This window comes from Microtus pennsylvanicus, chromosome 3 (genome assembly GCF_037038515.1).
Source record: "Microtus pennsylvanicus isolate mMicPen1 chromosome 3, mMicPen1.hap1, whole genome shotgun sequence".
Classification (NCBI taxonomy): Eukaryota; Metazoa; Chordata; class Mammalia; order Rodentia; family Cricetidae; genus Microtus; species Microtus pennsylvanicus.
This window is the reverse complement of record NC_134581.1, coordinates 121,729,508-121,751,079: the sequence shown is the minus strand read 5'-3', so window position 1 is coordinate 121,751,079 and position 21,572 is coordinate 121,729,508. Positions and strand designations below refer to the sequence as shown.

The window sequence follows — 21,572 nt, the reverse complement described above, 5'->3', positions numbered from 1 at the left end:
AGTTCTGAAGAATGACGAGGAGTTAGGAGCTAAAAATGAATGTTGATCATCACATGATAGGAGTGCATCTTCATTGCAATACCGAGAATAATGGGAATATAGAGAATTGATAGATTGGCAGGAGAGGCTGTGGCAGAAAACCTGTTTCCATTCTAAACACGAGTAGTGATGGTCTCAATTATATCAGCAATCACGGTGCTGGAAAGATGGGCAGATCTGAGAGCTATTTAAAAAGTGTTTTAGGGATGGTGAAGGAGAGGGTAGACTAAGAGTTGATTCTTATATTTCCAGTACGTGAATCTGCTTGGAAGATGATGTCATTCACTAAGAGATGGAGCTGGAGGATCAAATTCAGGATGGAGAACTATTAGTTCAGTTGTGAACATAATGTGTTTATAGCACCTGTAGGACATCTGCGGAGAGATGCTCCATGGCCAACTGAGAGAGGAGCCTGGAGATCCAGGGAACGCTAGGAACTGAAGCTATTTGAATGCAGGTGGACAGATTATGGGGCAGGATCCTGAAAAATTCTAGCATTGGCTTGCACAGAGGGAGAGGAATGAGCAGTGATGGGCAAAGAGCTGAGGGGGGGGCAGGGGAGGCCAGGGCATGACCAGGGCATATGGACAGAGAATGGAATGAGGGAAGAAGATGCTCTAAGGAGGAAACAGCCGGTGCCAAATACTGATAGATGTCACCTAGACTGGAAACTGAAAATTGTCTTTTGGATGCAGTAACATTGAATGCCATTCAGTGCTAGGTGACTATCTGCCTGGACTGCTTGGTACTCTTCCAGTTTGGGTTTATTCATCGTTATTAGTGTCTGTCTTAGCTAGAGTTACTATTGCTATGATGAAACACCAAGGCCAAAAGCAACTTGGGGAGGAAAGGGTTTATTTAGTTCACTTATCCTGACTCACAGTCCATTGAGGGAAACCAAGGCAGGAACTCAAAGAAACTTGGAGGCAGAAGCTGATGCAGAGGCCATGGAAGGGTGCTGCTTACTGGTGTGCTCCTAATGGTTTTCTCAAACTGGTTTCTTATAGACTCCAGGACCACCAGCCTGTTGAAGGTCAGCCTTCCAGCCCTGGGTGTGTCTGCCACAACCCACCCCACTGCAACAGTACTCTTACCATTAATTAGGTACCTTGAGGTCAGGTTAGAGTGACCTTTAGCATTATCATAGTGAAGGTGTAAGTCACAAACAATGCCACACCAATTTGGGATTATGACTAATAGGGTGGTATTTATTTAAAGGGGAAAAAACTTACAGATCATTGTCCCAGGCAACAGCCCTCTACGCAACCAGGCAACCAGGAAAGGAGTCTAGTCGCCGGCGGAGCAGGAAGTGAAGAGAGAGAGAAGAGGGAAGTGGCCGCTTTTTTAAAGGGAGAGAGACCACGCCCCAATGGGCTAGTATCTCAGCAGCTGTAGGTTGGAGGAGCGGGAGGACCTCCCGCAACATCATAGTACTATAAGTTGTGAATGGCTGCTTTTAAAAGACTTGGGGGGCAGATTTCTGTCTGAGACACTTGTGTTTAAGAAACGAGGAGAATGGAAAACAATCAATTGTACAGCAGCCATGTCTGTCCTACCTAGGCCTGTGAACAGTCCCATAAAGCATGTTTTAGCAACAACCACCACAACAAAACCTTTCATTAATAAAATAATACTCTATTGATACTTTGACCAAAGGGAATTATTACTCACTGTAACTAAATTTTTTGTGAATGTATTTCAAATATTTGCATATCAAATATTTAAGTTGTTGCTAATAAGGGCAGATGCCCTAACTAAAGCATCATACACAGTTTAGTTACAGGATATGTACTCATCAGTACTGATGATTTGTATATGTGCTGTTTTCTAGCTAGGGTCCCACTCATTTGCCCCTAATTTCTCTGCATCATCTCTCTCTTGTTTCTCTTGTGTGCATTTGTTTTTCAGTAAGCCATGACCTCGATTTTCATTCTGGTTTGGATGACCACCACCACATAGGGTCTGAATGTCCGGCTGTTTCCCAAGGACCGGAAGAAGCCTCTCTGCTTGTCTGTTTTGGGGGCAGTCTTGTAGGAGAACCATTGAATGGACCACGGAGTCAGCGCCCTTTCCCGTGAATGGGACCAGTTTCTGTTCTTCCCAAACCTCAGAGCTTAAGCACTTGGGAAGGAGATTTGGCCAAGATGACGCACTTGCAGGCTGGGCTCAGTCCAGACACGATAGAGAAAGCCCGCCTGGAACTGAATGAGAACCCGGACGTTTTACATCAGGACATTCAACAAGTCAGAGACATGATCATCACCAGGCCCGACATTGGGTTTTTACGTACAGATGATGCCTTCATCCTGCGTTTTCTCCGAGCCAGGAAGTTCCACCAAGCCGATGCCTTCAGACTCCTGGCCCAGTACTTTCAGTACCGCCAGCTAAACCTGGACATGTTCAAAAACTTCAAGGCGGATGATCCCGGCATTAAGAGAGCGTTGATTGATGGGTTCCCCGGAGTGCTGGAAAACCGTGACCACTACGGCAGGAAGATTCTCCTGCTGTTTGCTGCCAATTGGGATCAGAGTAGGTAAATGTAGATAGTGTCTTTACTTGGCTTTGTTTTGACATAGTGCATCCTCACTGCATGCTGGGGTTGTGTGGTTTAGGTCAAGATTCATTCCACGGTTTAGGACCCAGGTGTAATGCCATCCAAAGGCAAGTTCACGGGAGAGTCATAGCCTCTGAGTTGTACTGGGCTTTACAAGGGAGTGTTCCATTCATCAAAATGGGATTTATTTTATTGGTTTGGCTGATATTCTAGAAGGTTCACATATTCTCTTCGGTGTCATCACCTTTAGTATCAACAGCACACAAAAAAATATGGATTCACTGGATTGGTTTCCACACATAAAATAATTTTGTGGATTCTCTTTGTGACTTTAATATCCTCTTCTGGATGCCAGATTGTCCCTACAAATGAACTTCCTTTTTAGAGCCACAGCTCTACACGCTGAAGGATAGGTATACCATCCTCTCCTGTAAGGATGATCATTCCTCTACCTAGTCTCTCATACCAAATTATGGAATCATCTTTGGATCTAGTTCTAATATCTACTGCCCAAATTCCACCCACACCCATTTTTTCTTTAAAAAAAAAACATTCCTAGTATCTTCATTTCACTGCCTCCATTGGTATTGTTTAAGTTTGTATGATATTCAGTAGATAATCTTTTGTGGTGATTTCTATATTTTCTATTAGGTACCTGTATGATCTCATTTAACCCACCCAAGACCTTGCCATAATAAAGGTGATTGCCATTTACCATACTTCCCATTTTATGCCACACAAACTTGAGAAGTTAAGGGCCTGGCTTCAGTGTCACACAGCAAGTGAAACCAGAAGGGAAGTTGAGTCCTGGTCCTGTGAGTTGAGAGCCAGTTGACTCAGCCCAGTTAAATAATGTCACTGTGAGTTTATGAGACCTGGGTTTATGAGACTGTGAGTTTATGACACCTTCCCCACGTCTATCTCTTAGCGGAGTAGGACAATAAACAGTCAATGTCGAATAGGGAAAAAGTGAAGGAGGAGCCGATCTCCAACGCGCTATCTGTGGGTGGAGCCTTCACAAGAACATCATGGATGCAAATTTTGGGTTCATGAGAAAGCACAGGCTTAATTGAAAGCGTATTGAAAACCTTTCCAATGCTATTGATAGGATTTTCTAGCCCATCTTTCTGTTGCCTTATGTCACTGCTTTTTCTAAGAATAGCAGTGGTGCAGGAGGTCGTTCCGATCGTTGACTATTTCCTGGGTGACAAATCGAGGCAGGACCGCCTGACTCTGCAAAAGTATACACGTGTTTCAACACAATTACCCTAGACTTCAGTCAGTTCTGTGCCTGGAACACTAATAGTGATGCGGGATTGACATCGTCTTTGTCGAGTTCATGCTGCAGTTAATGGTGAGCCTTGCTTTACGCTGCTTCGCTGATGAGAAAAACGGCTGGATTTTTACATGCATTCATCTGCATATTCAATCACCGAACACATAGAGGGTGACTCTGAGGCACGTAAGACAATGGAGACAACATGTGGTCTTCATCAGTGAAGACCCATGTGTAGTTCATGGCTCATAGATGGTACAGCGTATGCACAGCTAGCCCCTATACTGAATAAGTCCTCCTGAGGCACATGAGCCATAGACTCATCTAAACCGAAGGGAACAGCCCTACTCCCAAGAATAGCACATTCGCATTTTGGATTTGGGAACTGGAAGGATTTGATGATTCTGGAGAATAACAGGCTGACATGGTTGTACTGAATTGTCGGTTTTCTGGGGTTCCGTCTTCTAGGACAGACTCTGTGCTGAGTACCACTGAGCAGTGATGTTCACAGAGAGAAATGAACCACAGTAAAATGCTGTATTTCGCTTAAGATTTGGTCTGAATATATCCCCAAATATGTTGTGAAGAAATAAGAGGTAACAAATCTCTGAGGAAATAATGAAAATGTTTATGATTATTATAACCTTGAACAATCTACTTCCTTCTCTGTTCCTTGCTTTCCTCCTGTGTAAAATAAGCTTCTAGCTCTAATGCCTCACGAATGAGATGCCCATTCAGCCTCATCTGATGGTCTAGAAGGGATGTTCAAAATCACTTTATAGGCTCCCCATTCACTCAACTTTTAAAAAACAGTCTCTTTCTTCTCCTCTTTATCATAGTTCCTTGCCCTAATTTTCTCCTAACTATATAATTTTACCCAAACCATTTTACTGTTCACAGAATGATACTAGTGAGTCTATTTGACATTAAATTAGATGCAAACAAACCAGTTTGAATATGGATGTGCCCATGTCAGTTAGTGTTTATGTGACTTTAGACAAGGAGTCCCTCTGAGACTGGTTGCTCTCCTGGAAGGCATGGAAAGAATGATGTCTTTATGTGGAGGGGACAGAGCAATGTCACACTGGAGTTCATTGTTTGGCATACAATAAGCATTTAATAGACACTGGCTTTGGGCATTATTACTAATATTTTAAAAATCTGACTTCAAAAGTAATGGTGGACAAATGGCAAATAAATTAGAACTGGATTCAGGGGGACAATATTTCAATACCGGAGTGGGATTATGCATTCTTTTCACCATTCACCTATGTAAAGCACCTGCTTGCTCTCCCCAGATCTTAGCCACACAGATCCTGCCCAGATGAGGTCCAGTATGCCAGAGAAATTCTCATAGCTTTGCAAAGTGATTGCTTCTCTCTGGGGACTTAGATGATCAGGTAGTGTCTTGAAGGTCTCATGTGAAAAGTTTACTGAGATTAAGGTGATTATTAATATTTATTAAAATGATGTAAATATCATCCATCTTGATCCGATACATGTATAAAAGTGACAGGCTGGGAGCAGGTCACAGCAAAGGCGTGACAGCAACTGAGCTAGCAGAATTCAAGTTTGTCTTGCCCAGTGGTAGAGGCTCCAACAGCAGAAATCTGGCTTGTGATTTGTGAGGCTGCCAGGCTGGGCTGAATGAGGTAAATATGTAAATACTATCTACTCATTCACAGCGTAAATACAGCCAGCCTTCTAGAGCTAGCAGAATTGTTATTCTAGTGCACCAACTTGAAGGGCAGTGGGGACACAAGGAGACATCCTTACTCCGTGATTCCTTTGATCTACTGAGTAAGAATTCACACTTTGACCCTTTAAGGTCTCTAAAGAAAACCTGTTTCTTCCCTTTTTTCCCCTGAGCTGCAAATTTGGATCTGAGCCTTTGCTGCCAGGACGCTGGTGCTGCAGAGAAAAAGACTAGCGGAGGGGCGTATGTGTATTTATCCGTGGGTTTCACTCAGTCAAGAACAAAAGTTAAACTTGGCTCCCATCATTTTACTTCTTAGAGTCTCCATTTCTCAAGTGGAAACTTGGTAAAACATCAGGCTCCCTAGGCTGCTGCAAAGACAAAGCCCCTCGTGGGAGCGCCCAGGACACAGAAGAGATTTAAATGACAAATCCTGAAGCCAGGTGGCCACCTTAGATCTGAGTTACCTCCTGACCAGTCACCCTCCCCCCTCTGGAGCATGTAGTTGAAATCCTAACACCCAGTCTCTCACTTGAAAAGCAAGGGCAGTGACCACACCTTTGACAGGTTGATGTCTGGAAGTAGTTTAAGAATAAGAAAGCCCACACAGGTAAATCCCTGGGATACCAGACCAAAAGATACTTTCTAAACACAGAAACCTTTGATAAAATTATCAACTTTTTGCACTTAGAAAACTGTGAAAATTGTAACCATGTCAGACTGTAATGTTCATTATTTTCTCCAAAGTCTGTTTGGGCTGGAAGGCTCCAAGAAGAAGTTTAAAGGGCTCATCTTATTTTTGATAACATACTTAGGTTATAAGAAAACAATTAGGGACTCCAGTTGACACGTTAGTCTATAGCACACTATAACAGCATCCATCACTCTGTATGCAGACAAGCTGTTCCTGCCCCAAGTTTTAGAATGGTGGAAACATGATAGAAGATTGTAACTGGAGGTATTTCTCCCACCCACCTTAATATTAATTACAAACTGTTTGACCTATTAGTTCAGGCTTATTATTAACTAGCTCTTATAACTTAAATGAACCCATTTCAATTAGCCTATATTTTACTACAAGGCCTGTGGATTGTTACCTCACACCTTGCTTCTCTAGCGGCTGCTGGCGTCTCCCTGACTCTGCCTTCCCTCTGTTTAGAATTCCCACCTGGCTCTATTCTGCCTGGCTATTAGCTAAATTGGCTTCTTTATTAACCAATGGTAATAAAACTTATTCATAGCATACAGAAGGGCATCCCACACAAGAAGATCTGCTACAAGTAAGAACATGGGGAGATGTATGGACCATTCCTGTGTTAGTATTATTGCCTCCCACAGCTGGAGGTGCAGAAATCAACCAGTAAGTTGAAAACTAGCTTCAAAAACAATTTCCTCATGGTAGATGAGGTGCTAGAAGGAATGGTTAAATTGGGATAATTCGCTAAAGAGTAAAGAGGCTGGCGAATAGCTTGATTAATTCCTCCAAATGTGGAGATAACAAGAAGGACAAACATGCTGCTTTACCCTGCAACACGGGACAAAGGCCTTCACTGAGGACTAGCAAGCCCCAGGACTTAGAGGTGGGGCAAAGCTGAGGAAGTAGAGCAAACCTTTAAAGAGGTACCAAAGTCCTCAGTAATTTACTTAAATCAATCATACTCCAATGGATTGTTTTAGAAACTCATATTTAAGAGAAAAAATGCTCAATTAATAATATCAACTTTTCAAAAAGTCTGACAAGCACATTTTTGTCTTGGTTTGAGTCTTCATGGCTCTGCTCTTGCAAGTCAGATATTTTGGGGAAAGAGCCTTCATTGAGTTGGGTCCTGTTATTTCAGGTCCAGTCCATACTAGAACACACACACACATGAGAGAGAGAGAGAGAGAGAGAGAGAGAGAGAGAGAGAGAGAGAGAGAGAGAGAGAGAGAGAGATTTGCAAGTACCTTACATTTCCCAAGCATTTCCACAGACATTTTCTCACTTATTGCTAAGAGCTGATGGGGAGACAGAGAATCACTAACTTACTGATGGTGAAGAAAGTAGTTTGGAAGGAGACAGTGCTGACTTCTTTGGGGAGCAACTTGATCACCCGTGGAAGAGCTGAGGCTCATGGCTTCCATTCCAAGTTAATTTCAAAGACATCTGGAGTAAATTGTTCAGCTCTGGCATTGTTAGAAGTTTCAAAGTACCGCATGAGCTTCTGCAAGGTTGTGTGTGTGTGTGTGTGTGCATGTAGGTGTGTGTGTGTGAGAGAGTATGCATTGTGTTGAGTGTGTATGTGTGTGATGAAGCACAAAACAGGAAATTTAAGATCTGAGTACAGTGAATCTTAAAAGCCCCAGTGGATAGATGGTGGGGTTGTGTGGTTGTTAGTGTGCAGGATCGTGTGAATCACTGAAATGTTTAATACTCCCTGTCTCAGGCATTGTACAAGCAAAAGAATCCCTGTATTCTCAAAGCCATCAAGAGAGCTTAATAACGACTTTGTAGAAATATCTGTTATCCATATGGTCAGAGTCGGCTTCCTTGGGACAAGACATCTGAGGTGATGATTCATTTATGAATAAAGGTTTGCATGGGCTCAGCCCTTCTGAGGTTTCAGTCTATACATGGCCTGATGGCAGAAGACAAAAACAGCTTACTCCATGGCAGCTGAGAAGCAGAAAGAACGAGAAAGGGGGTTGGGAACAAAATATACCTTTCAATGCCATACCCACTGACTTCCTGCAACCAGGTCCTGCCTCTCGGTGTTGCCAACATTGGGTAGCCTATGAAGTGTGAATCTGTAAGGGGGTCAGTCCATTCACAAAAGCCCCTCATCCATTTCCCAGAAGCCTCCTATCTGAACACTGATGCATTATGAACCAAACTTTCAGTGCATGAATTTTGAGGGGACATTTCAAATTCAAGTGTTTCACATTATGATTACCCCTTGGTGCTTGTTGGGGACCAGTTTTAGAACTTCCCATGGATGTTAAAATCCAGAGATGCTCAAGTCCCTTTCATAAAATGGCATACTGTTTGCATACAACTTATACACACATCCTCCTAAACCCTTTATGTCATCTCCACAATAATGTACTATAGGTGTTTGCTATTAGTTATTTTATTGCATTAGAGAACAATGGCTATAAGTCAGTATGTGTTCAATACTGATACAGCCCCCCCCCCCCCATACACAAATATTTTCTACCTCTGGTTAATTGGGTCTGCAGATGCAGAACCCACAGATACAGAGGCCAATGCCACATATTTCTGAAAGTTTACAAAGTCTCATTCTGTGATTTATGCACAGGCATTCCAACAATGAAGGGAGTCTTCCCCAGGCTGAAAGTGAAGACTGTATCCTCCTAGAAGGTTCTATGTGTAATTTCATTCCCTTTCAAAATTAGGGTTTCAACTTGTTCACAACAAAAATCTGCACCACTGCTGTTCTGTAAGTGACAAAGTAGCCCAGGGATCCACACTCAAGTCTTCATCACACTCCTCAACTCTCTGTGATGGGAGGGATACAAGGTGACTCATTGAGAACAAGGAAGACATTCTCGGAGCATCCCCATGGCGTGCAGTCAGGGATGGCTGTGCAGAATAGGATGCCGCACAGGGACTGGAGATGACTCAAGAGTGAATGGCCTGTTCAGTCCCCATTGTGAGTAGGAAGAAAGAGAATCGTAGGAAGCTCATGAGTCCAATCTGAGTTAATAGAAAGGATATGTGACATTAACTCTCTCTCTCTCTCTCTCTCTCTCTCTCTCTCTCTCTCTCTCTCTCTCTCTCTCTGTGTGTGTGTGTGTGTGTGTGTGTGTGTGTGTGTGTGGTCAGCACTGGGTCTCTCTGGATCGTTCTCCAGGGTCTCTCATGCAGCTTGGAGCTTACTTGTTTAATTAAGTTGGCTTTCCAATGAGCTCCAAGGATCTGCCTGTCTCCTATCCTCCTGTGCTGGAATTATGAATTTGTGTTCCTATGCCTGGCTTTTATGTGAGTTTGAGGTATCTGAACTCAGGTTCTTAGGCTTGTGTAGCATGCGCTTTACTGACTGAGCATCTACCCACTCCTTAGACTTGGTATTCTTCAGTGTGATACCTAAGAATGTATTCTTCATGCATTCTGTAACAGCCAGCACAGCTGCAGTAGTCTGGCCTTCTGAGCTTCCTGAAGGTCCCAGTGTAGTGCTCCTCCCCTTGTTCATATCCTAGAACCGTACCTCCCAGCAGTACTCCAGCCATCCCCTCCAGGCATGGCACGGTAGGAAGATGAATGTCACAAGAGCATCTTCCTTCAGGCGTCTCAAGGTGAGGACATCATATTTCCATGAACTGTAGAAAGCCACGTGGATCTCTCTGTGCTTAGAGATGGAAGCCTTCCAACTCAGTAGGTTTTCTTTAAAGGTGTTCAGCTGTTCCTTGTCTCCTGGCACTCTACAGTAACGTATCTGGTGGATTTTGTAGAGACAGTAGCTCCCTCAAACCTTGCTGGTCATTGCTGACCTGCGATGACTCACTCTCCAGAGCTGATGTAGCAAAAGCTCCAAGTTCAGCAGGTGCAAGGTGGCGGAAGTGGCCACAGGAGATGAGCTCTAAGTCAGTTCTTTCTTCTGATTGAAACCCTGAGACCATACATTGGGTGTACCTCTGTAAACTGTAAATAAGCTCGCTGAATGAAGCTTTGCAGGAACATTCAAGAGCCTGTTACATCTGGCGAGGGCTCTGTGCCTCATTCAGTTTGATTGTCCTGAGTTACAAAAAAAATCATGGCAGGAAAAGGGACCAAATTCTTACTTATCGAGGATGAATACCTCTGAATAAAGAAGAAAGGAGGTGGGGCTAGGAAAGCTGCTAGGCATCTCACTAAGGCCAGGTGAACCTTGTTCTTCAAATCCCAAAGGCTATTTAAAGGGAGATCCAGCAAAAATGTTTAGCCCCCTGGTCTTTATACAATAACACCACTGGGATCCCTATGGCAGTGATCAGTTTTCAGGAGGAGTTTGGAGATGAGCTGGAGAGTGGGTGTGATCAAAACACCATGCTAAGGAACACTGCATGCTTATCAAGTGCTTCTCATATGCTAAGAAGAAACGCTCTTAGGTAGGCACTAATAAAACCACATTTAGTAGATGATGAGTTAAGGCTCAAAGAGGTTAGATCATCTATCTGAGGTCACACAGCTGCAGAGTGCTAACATGGAAAAGAATCTCATCCCTAACTCTTTAGGTACAATACCATGCCACATGGCTCATCCCTAACCTATCTGCCCATCTTGGACTGTGTCAGGCATTCAGGAATTCATAAGGTTGCCAGTCACTTTTGGTCTCAAGGGACATAGAAGATCTTGTAGTCCCCAAAGCAAATCCTTTGTCATATTCTATTCTAATCCTATAGAAATCTTCAAGACCACAGGTTTGAAAATCCTCCTGTAGTCTGCTAGTTTCATTTTATGTTGCTGTGATGTTCACCATGACCCAAAGCAACCTGGGAGAAATGGGTTTCTTTACCTTACTAGTTATAGCTCACCACAGAAGAAAGCATGTCTGCCTAAACGAATGGTTACTTCCCAGGAAGCTCTATGAATCATATGGCAATCACTATTTCAAAGGCCAATGGATTTGAACTTAAGGACTTGTAAGGATTCAGTGTACAAAGTTTGGTGGACAGAGTGTCTTTCCCTGTCACTGATCCTCCCAAATTCTCATCTTGTATATAAAACACTCTCAGATGTGGGAAAAAATTCAAGGCCTTAAGAATAATATCTTCCCTTTCAAGGCAGGTTCTGGTAAAGGCAACCGGATGAGCTTGGCATCAGTTCCTCCATTTGGAAGGGTGCTGCAGTTTGAACAATACTATCAATGCAGTCTTAATTGCTTTCTATTGATGTGATAAAACATCAAGACCAAAAGCAACTTGGGGAGGGGAGAGTTGATTTGGCTTGTACTTCCTAGTCATAGTCCTTATGAAAGGAGGCGCAGGCAAAAACCTGGAAGAAGGAACAGAAGGAGAACCCTGGAGAAACACTGCTTGCTAGTTGCTCTCTCTTACTTGCTCAGCCTGCTTTATTATATACCCCAGGATCACCTGTGCAGGGAAGACACCGCTCACAATGAGCTAGGCAATCCCATATGCACCATTAATCAAGAAAATGTTCCACGGGTTTGCCTACAGATTGGGGGCATTTTTCTCAGTTTCTCAGATAGTCCTAACTTGTGTTAAACTGAGAAAAATCTTACTAGTTTAAGAACCTTATTATTTTAAATTTTAATTTTTATTTACATTTGTTTGTGTGTGCATAAATGTGTATACTAAGTTATGCATATATGTATGCATGCATGCATGCATGTGTGTGTGTGGTGCGCACATGTGTGTAGACCAGAGAAGAACTTGTGGGAATCAGTACTCTCCTTCCACTATATGGGTTTTGGGGATCAGGCTTGGCAGCAAAAGTTTTTATCATTGAGTCAGCTTGCTGATTCCCGTGTTAACACTCTAAAAGGCTAGTGTCACTTAAAGAGAGCCCATAGAAAGAACGTTGTCCACCATGGCCTTCTGTATTCTTGGAGATTTTCCAGTAGGTGTCGCAGGCACTTGAATGCATACATTGCTCGTTATTCCTTTGTTGAAGCTCCTCAAATTTTTGAGAAACCTGGGCAGCATTTTCTGACCACTTCCTGAGAAGGACTCTATAGAGCTGAAGAAACCCGGTGGTACATGCCCAGGCTTACCAGTCCTTACCAGAGCACTGAGCCTCATCAGTACCCAGCCAGCAGCCCTCTTGCCCTTTAAATATGGTTGCCAGATAATCACTCCTGAACGGTGATGTATAGAACCCTAAGCAGCTGCTGGAGATGATGAAGTGGCCATGCTCAGCCAAGGCTGTAAATCAAGCTCCCAAGCCATTTATTGGGAGTGCGCTATAAAGCAGTAGAAGTTATTGCTGCTGCGCTGCAAAATGTAACTTTAGACAAGGAAATAAAGAGAGGCTAAATTTTGCTCTGAAGGTTTTAACATGATGTGTTCTTCCTTGGCCCCATTCTCTTGCTGCTTTTTTATTTTTTTATCATTTTTTCTTTGCCTCTGTTTTTTCCTAATCACTAGGATGTGGGTTCCCAGGGAGTGCCTGCTGGGGTTGGGGGCTGGGATAAAGGGATGAACTGGGGAGAGGAAGGCTGGAGGGGAAGATACCTGTGATCCCCTGGAGATGGGGGTGGGGAAGCAGATGGTCTATTGCTCTGCTGGGGGTGCGATTTGGGGGTTGGATTTGGAGGAGAGGACAGAGATGTGAAATAGGCAGTCAGCCTAACCGCGTCGCTTACTGGAGTCAATTGTCTTCATTTTAAGTAGAGGGTATTTGATCTGGAACAAATCACTACTCTGGCTTGAGCTTTGGTCTTGAGGCTCTCTCTTTCCCTCTCCCCTTTATTGGCCTCCTAAGTTTGGGACCTGCTTTTCACGAATGGGGCACCTAATCTCCGATTCCTCAAAAGGTGTTGGAAACTCTTTGTCCAGGAGTCGAGTCCCCTCCCTAATACAGCTGGCTCAGGCCCTCTGTCCCTTATTTTGCCTCGTATAATTTGGCCTCACTTTTCTGATCTAAATGTTCCTGCTGCGGCCAAAAAGCTTCCCTCTCTACTCCTCCCCTCTCGTTAGCCCTTCCACCTGTGTTGGTGTAGATTCTCCACTCCAGCCCCCGTTCCCACGAGGAGGGAGTGGGCAACACAGTAGCAGAGAAGAAACACCTCAGCCCGCTGGGTACCTGGAGGCCAGAGAGCTCCTTCCCTAGGGGTTATCTAGCTGGAAGAAAAAGCAAGAGCAAGCAGGTGAAGGAGAGGGATGCAGATCAGGCCCGCGGCAGACAAAAAGGCTCTGAACACAGTGGTCCTTGGAACCGAGCTGGCCGATATGGGAAAACCTATATTGGTTCCATGGACATCGAGGACCAAGGCTCACGTGAAGAGCGGTAAGGCTTAGGAGCTAGGCTGAGGCCAGGACCAGGAAATCTGGTTTTATGCCAAGGACACATCAACTCCTGTTCGAGTTCAACATCTGCACCCAGAAGCTTTGTTTTTAGCATGTGCGCCAACCATCAGCACTGAGCAGCTTCTACAGAAAGCTGGTGGGGGCAGGGCTCCGGGACCCCGCCCTGGTATCTGTGGCTACAGAGCTGGTCCCAGAAGCATCCTCTTGGCTTCCTGACCTTATGGGACCGAAACCTGAAGCAATGGAAAATCCGGATGAGTCAGCACGTTCTAGGCTCTTTTCTGTAACGCAGTTACTAAGATGATTGAGTTACGTGCAATTGAATTTGAGAGTGAAGGAGAACGAGTCGAGGATGCGCTTGCAGATCCCTAGGCTAGTGATTCTCTGCAGAGCCCAGTGGACATGAAGAGTATTGCAGGAGCGCAACAGGACAAGGGCAGGCCCGGGAGAGGGTGGAGGTCAGGCTGGAGAGGCCTGTGGGCTGTGTGACTGAAACTTAGACCCCTCACTGAATAGTAAGGCTGTGGCAGGACATGACTCGACGGTTTGCCCACAGCTCCTAATTTACATTCATACTCTCCGTCACTGTGTACCAAACATCCAGAAGCAAAGGCTTCATGACGTAGACGCCGCCATTGTCAGAGCCGCTAGCTTCCATCCCGGGCAGATGGAAGGCCTTGCCTTGTTCTCAGTGAATAGCTTCCTGTTTCTACTCAGTATCTCTTCACCCTGACAGGTCTGTGTAAATTCTGGCAATAACACACTTCCTCACGTGTTTTGGAGGGGCTAAACCGTCATGTGATTTCATCGCATGCATGCAGATGGGCCAACTGCACCTCCCTCAGGGGGAGTCGTCTTAGGCACAGCCTTGGCTGCCGTATATCTTTGGAAAGGAAAAGTGTATTCTGGACAAAATTGAATTTCCAAATAATGGAGGGAAGCCTTTTGAGGCCCAATTTAAAATTTTATTTCATTCAACTCTGTTTAAAGTAAGCAAACCTGCTTACACACACTTCAGCGCTTGGTGGGAAGCACTGATTACGAGGATAGTGATTCTCCGGCACAGCTGTAGATAACCTCACGGAATGATGGTTCCTGTAGTATGGGGGCCTTGTCCCCTGCTACACTGCCCACACTGACACACTTTATGACTTAGCTAAAACTTGTAATGCTTTCTTCCTTTTCTTTTAGCAATAGCCACAAGTATTTCTATTTCAAAACTCTCCAGCCTTCCTATTTCCTGTGGATGGGGAAGTCAGGAAAGAAAACTCACTAAAAGAATGCTTTGGGTGTAGACCTATGAAGAATTCCAAGGAATGGAGTAAATAAGCATTGCTAAGCATGGATTCACAGTCCTCATCTTTATGCCCAGAAACACCATCTACCCAGAGCGATAACAGGCAGGGATTTCTTTTTAGTGTTTTTCTTCACACTCTCTATGAGCTCACCTTCCTTCTTGCTGAACCAGGTGCCAAGGCAATAACTTTCTTGACAAATGTAACATGTTAGAAAATATGGTTTCTCTTAAATAATGTTACCTGGGTATGTAGTTTCATATAAAAACGATTTTTCCTTAACATTTGAAGATACTGATGGGTTACATGTTGGCATGTCTTTAGAACGGGTATCCACAGCCCGACTGCTATTTCTAATTTGCTTTTCCTCTGGCGCCTTTCAATTTGCTGCCATATCAAGGCACTCTGTTTACTTTTTACTGCTGGTTGGTGCTTGAGTTTTGGTTTTGACTCATTATTTATTTAGTCTTTGAGAGGCATCCACTGAGCATGTGTTGGTACTATGGTGTCTCCTCTGCCTTTGGACTTCCATATACTTTTCATAGTTGTCCTTTTTGTTTTTACCTCAATTTCAATGCCACCAGAATATAAACTCCTAGAAGGATAATAGGCATCTTCAGATTCAGTTCTCCAATGGATCCCAAGTTCTGAAACAGCCATTGGCAGATATTATCAGGTGCTCATTAAGTCAATGTTGGATGAACGATCGAGTTCTCCAGCTTGTGGTGTATTCTGCTCATATTTACACAAGTAAAGATACTCTTCAGGTATGGAGGAGGAAGGTACAGTCTGTGGCTTTCTGATAGCTTCAAGTCCTGATCGCCTAAGAAAGGGAAGCTGTACATTGACTGGGAATTGGAGCCATCATCCCGTAGATGCACATCCCGCGGTAAAGAATGGAAGAGGGGCTACTCATCTCTCTTCTGAAAGTCTGCTCTTCTAAGGCAAAGTGTGCTTGCTCAACCTTAGGGACTCCTGGAACCTTCCACTGCTGTCAATAATCTTCCATTCCACCCTAACAGAAATTTTCTTATCAAACAGTGAAACATATGCTTAATTTAGGAATGCATTCAAGGATGCTTGTGCTATGCATTGTAACAGATTCAGCACTAAGAGGGGGTGGACCGAAGTGATGCTCAATATTGCTCACAACCTTTTGTAATTCCGGCTCCTGGATGTCCAGTGCTGCCTTCTCATCTCTGTGGGCACCAGGGTTTCACATGGTGCATATTCATACGTGAAGACAAGCACTAATCCAAACGAAGTAAAAATAAAAGTCCAATGTGAGTACATTGACCCATTATATAGCAATGAGACAAAAAAATAAGTAACATATAGGCAAATGTGCGGTGTTCGCAGTCTCCTTCCTTAAATGCTGGAGACGCAGGAGACTCCCTTCCCCTTGACTGTTATCCACTTTCATCCAGTGGTGTGTTATCAATACAGCTTTACTAAAGACCTGTGAGCTTCCTGTGCATCTTCTCCGTGTTTGTGCTGTGCTTCCTCCTCCATCAACTGTGTTTGAGGAACAGGCACTACCAATAGCTAAGCAGCTGCTGCATGACAATTCCTCGACTTTCTTTGTCTCCCAGGTACCATCAAGTATTCCCAAGGTTTTAATGAAAGCCCTAGGGCCACAGCCTTGCTTTGGCCTTCATGTTAAGGTCATACTATGGGCTGATCATTTATTTGCTTGCAGGACAGGTTGAGATGACGAAACAGTTTAGTTTTCTAACTCAACCGTCTCTGGGTCCGTTCATCTTCCTTTAAGCCATACTCAGAACTGAAATCCTCCGTCTTCAGTTCATCTCATTTGACGTGATTTATCATACACAGCAGAGTGCCAACTGACACTGTCAACTTTCTGCCAGATCCATGAACTCATTAGGTAATGTTTTCAATGCTCTGCCGCATCTCAGAAAATAGTCTTGTAAATGTTCCATCACTCCATAAATGGATTGCCTTTCCCAAGCCTTTGCTAGCAGCCTCCTTCCTGCACTTCCAGCCTAAATAGCAGCCTTTTTGCTGTCTTTTGGCTGTTGCCTGCCCGCCCCCAAGAACTAAATCCAAGGCCATGTGCATCTAAGCATGCCTTTCCCACGGCAGGTCCCCACTTCCTGGTCCCAGTATGGGTTTATTGTGGTTTTGGCACCATGAACCGTATCAAAGCCGAAAGGCGTATAGCAGCCCTGGCTGAAGATGCCTGGTGATGCTGGGGGTCAGTTGGGTGACCCTGTGCTGGTTTTACGTGGCTTTCCTCACATGGCTGGCTGTTTTCAGGTAGAGCGCTGGCTATGAGTTGGGTGCAGCTGGAGCAGTTGAGGAGCTGGACCTCTGTCTCAGAGATTTTACTGCTGTCTGTTTGACCAGGTCATACTGTGGAGCCCGAGGTTGATTTCAACACTGCAGTTCTCCTGCCTCAGGTTTCTAAGTTCTGGAATCGCAGATGTATGTTATATTAAGCTCTTCTATATAGCGTAACTTGGATTTCCTGGGGGAGCGATGGCCACACACTTCTAAGAAAGAAGGTGCAAAAGCTACCAGATCTCTCGAGGTCTGGACTCTAGAACTGAGCTGTCCCTGCTGATCAATGCAAGTTACACAGCCAGGCAGGCGGCAAGGGAGCAAATGGAGATCATGCCTCTCTGCGGCATAAAGACATTAGCGGTGAATATGGCCTCAGATGGGAAAGCTTTCCAGCCGTTAGACAATGTATCACAGAAGCCAACGGCAATGAATTGTATTCCTTATGTCGTGAAGAAGATCATCTCGTGTAATATGCACTGTAATAGGTACTTGTGGAAGGGAAGGAGGAAGAATTGAGGTCAAATCTGATGCTCTATTTACAGCAGGCCCAGCAGCCAATGCTCTCCAAGGCGTTTTCTTCTGGTGATATAGGCGATTTCTCTCCACATAATAAATGCGACCACAGAACTGCTGCTTTTATCTTTTAATATTTTAAGACCATAGAAACACAGCTTGGTTCAGCTGCTAGGTTTTCGATTTAACAGCGCTCATGAATACGATATTTGGGTGATTGCTGAGAAGGCAATAAAGTAGAACTCTGAGACCAGAGGGAGGAAGAGTCACACACATGTGAGCGCACCTGCTTTATGTGAGTGTGAGTAAAACTCGTGAGAAGTACAGGGAGAACTCAACATGGACTGGAGGCTTTTACGTCAGCTGGACACACCCTCAAGTCATCTTAGAGGCGGGAACCCCAGTTAAGAAAATGCCTCCATATGATCAGGTTGTAGACCAGCCTGTAGAGCATTTTCTAAACTTGTGACCAATGGGGAAGGGCCCACCCCATTGTGGTGTCATCTCTGGGCTGGTGGTCCTGCGTTCTCTAAGAAAGCAGGTTGAGCAAGCCGTGAAGAGCAAGCCAGTAAGCCACACCCCTTCATGGTCTCTACCTCAGCTCCTACCTCCAGGATCCTGCCCTGCTTGAGTTCCTAACCTGACTTCCTTCAGTAATGAACAGCAATATGGAAGTATAAGCCAAATCAACTTGCTTTTTGGTCATTGTGTTTCATTGTAGAAAACAAACAAAAAAAGCAAACAGAACCCTTTAACGAAGACAAACCCTCCAAAGAATAAGGCAATCTATTCTCTTTTGCAAAGGGAGACCTCCCAGCATATATTACGTATATTGTAATAAGTTTTATCTTGAGGTATCCTAAATGACTTGGTATTCAGAGGTGAACACAAATGTATAGACCTTGGTGTAGAGGTTCTTTTCTGTCATGGCCCTGTCTTTATGTTTTATATCCATAACCTCATTTAATATTCCTATTCCTCTACAAGCAGATTAGAAGATAGACAGCTTCCTTAGATTCTGGCTCCCTCGCCCATCAGCAGTTAGAGCCAGCTAAGTTAGTCGCATGGATTTCTTGTCTTTTCCTGGTTAGATTACTTTACATGGAATCAGTATTGTCCCGCATTACCTGGTGCTGTGACACTGAGGAGCGAGCACAGCAAAGTCTTCACTTCAGAATGCAGGCAGCCGGGTTGTAAAAAGCCTATCTCAATCAGTGATGTCATCCTGGGAGGAACAGCATCACCGTCTTTACTCGATTGGTCTTAGTCAAGAGAGTTTCATATGTCAAAGTCTGTTCTCCCAAAACACTGTGAGTCAGACATTACTCTGTCCAAGTAGAAAAAATAGGCTTTGGAAATCTTGTAACTTTCCAGAGACTGGTGTCTAGAAACAGTGGTGAGACTATTGGGACGAGGAACTGAGCTAACCTCCCATGCCTTTCAGTCTTGTTCTTGCCAGCCAGAATCTTATCACCATCACAAACGGTCTTTTCTTCCTTCATCATCCTGCCTTCATTTCCACAGAGCCTGCTGCAGACGGCTACCTAACTTCTGATAGGCTAGAAGGCCCGCCCTCTGGAGTGGGTGTCCATGTCTAAGCTGCCACGGATGGATTTTGTGCTTCCTGTCTGCGTTTTCCTGTGTTGGAGGGAGTTAGATCTGGAAGCAGAGGCTGTCTTTCGCTGTAACACCCCTGTGTTCCTCTCCTGCTTTCTGTTTACACTGGACATTTAATGATGGCTGCCACAGCAAAGACGTCAATGGGTGACAACCCCAAAACCTTCCTAATGTGGACCCCCACATTGTTTTAGTTCCTGTTGACATTCCCTTTTATTCCTAAAGAATTGTTCTTTCTGCTTTTGTCATTTCTGTATTCTCTTCTCTGTCCCTCTTCTCTCTCTCTCTCTCTCTCTCTCTCTCTCTCTCTCTCTCTCTCTCTCTCTCTCTCTCTCTCTCTCTCCCCCCTTCTCTGGAAATTACCTGAATGATCATTTATGTGCCTGCCCTGCAGTGCAGCTATGACCCATCACCCCTTCTCCATCCTTCACGGAATCCCTTTTGCCTTCCCTAGACATCTTCTCTGATGTTTTCTGGATCCCACATGTTTTTCTTTCCTAATTTATTGAAAGTCCACAAGCTGCAAAACGTATTGTATGCTCCCACTAAGCTTGGTGAAAACCAGCACATTGGCAGGCGATACCTCAGCATCTTGAAGGCATTGCTTCATTGTTGGGTCTCTACTGTAGCTGTTAAGTCTGGTGATCCTTTAATCCTTGACCTTTCTCATGGCTTCTGCTCCTTTTCTTCTTCAGTTCTCCTGGGAGCATTGCCTGCTGTGCTGTAATTTCATATGGCCGTGCTGGCTAACGGCTTCTTTCATAGTTTTAGCTGAGAGCTCTGTGTGCCCGTTCATTCTGAAAAACCATAATCTCCAGCCAGGGGTTTTTTTTCTTACATCACACTATTAAATTCCCTCCAACGTTTTCTCTGGGGTTTAAACTATTGTTATTTGGAGACTTGGCCTTGATCTCAGGCTGGGATTGTCTGAAGCCCCGCCCTGTCCCTGCACCTCAGGCTGAAGTGCCCTTCTGAGAGGTGGCTGTCTGGATATGGACCTGCTTCCTCAGAGTCTTCCCTGGAGTCCCCGTGGGTCACTTGCCCTATTTCCAGGAGGTTCTCTCTCCTGAGGATTTCCAGGAGTTTCCGCTGTCAGTTGACCTGTTTCTCCCTAGCTTGCTTTCTTGTCTCTGTTGGGACAGTCACCACTGCCACAGTCTGCCACTATGCCTCACTGCCACAAGTGATTCATAGGCATAGCTTGTCCTATAGTTTTGATCATTCAAAAGCATTCCTTTGCCCTAGGTTAATGATGATCTAGCTGAAGGTTAGATAAACTCCCAAGCTCAGTTCGCTTTCTGATCAGATCTCCTCTCAAAGCCGAGGCAGCCTCCTGCTTCAGCTTCCTAAGATCCAAGGCGACAGGCATGAGCCACCCTGTCCACCCTGTCAGTGCAATCAACAGCTTTGATGGAAAGGTTTATTATATGGCGCTTTGTCCATATATTTTTCTTACACGAGCCTATGATCCTTTAGTAACTGGATGAGGTAACATTGAAAATATCTGTATGAATTGTCTTTTTCAAATTTCAGATGCATTTATTTATTTTATGTGCATGAGTGTTTGACCTAAATATAGGTATGTGTTATCACATTTATGCCTGTGCCCAGAGAGGTCAAAGGAGGGGTTTTGATCCCTTGGAACTGGAGTTACAGATGGCCTTGACCCACTATGTGGATGCTGTTTATCAAGGCCAGGCCTCCTATAAGAGCAACATGTGCTTTTAACCTCTGGGCTATCTCGTCAGCTGCTGTATGATTTCTCCTTTAAGGCCTCAAAGACTTTAATTCCTTTATTTTTTGTTTCTGCCTATTGATTATATTTTGACTACATTGTTCAGGAAGTGAAATTGTTTAAAAACAGCCTCCAGAATAATTAGTATAAATAAGAATATGGAGAACCTCGGGGCTTAACGAATTCATAGAAAACTCATGACAAATAGGTACAATGTGAAGTAATTATAATCAGGAAACCTTGAAATAATCAACTCCCAATCATCTAATACTCATCTAGGATGTGGTGATCCCAAGAGTAACAGTAGCCCTGAGAAAGAGAACTTAGCATGAATTTCAAAATGAACAAAACTATCCACAGTCAGTAGCAAAGGAGAGGGGCTGGTGCCATAGAAGGGATGCTGAGACCCCAATATCTGCCAGGTCTTCAGGGGCAGCCAGGTAAGGAGAGAGAAGCAAGTGTAGAAAGGAGAATGAAGGCATGGCATAAAGATTCCACCCATCAGAGCACCCATGACGTAAAGACCCCATTCATCAGAGCACCCATGGCGTAAAGACCCCACCAATTAGAGC

The 21,572-nt window shown here is 44.3% G+C and overlaps 1 protein-coding gene across 2 annotated transcripts in view; it reads left to right on the top strand.

Moving 5' to 3' along the window:
• The window catches only part of Clvs1 (clavesin 1), a 127,455-nt gene that overhangs the window by 9,806 nt on the left and 96,077 nt on the right, over positions 1 to 21,572 (top strand). For both annotated transcript variants that reach the window (XM_075967006.1, XM_075967007.1), the window contains exon 2: positions 1,948 to 2,572. In XM_075967006.1, coding sequence (XP_075823121.1) covers positions 2,118 to 2,572 — 455 coding nt within the window. In that variant the 5' untranslated portion in view covers positions 1,948 to 2,117. The remainder of the gene's footprint in view (positions 1 to 1,947; positions 2,573 to 21,572) is intronic.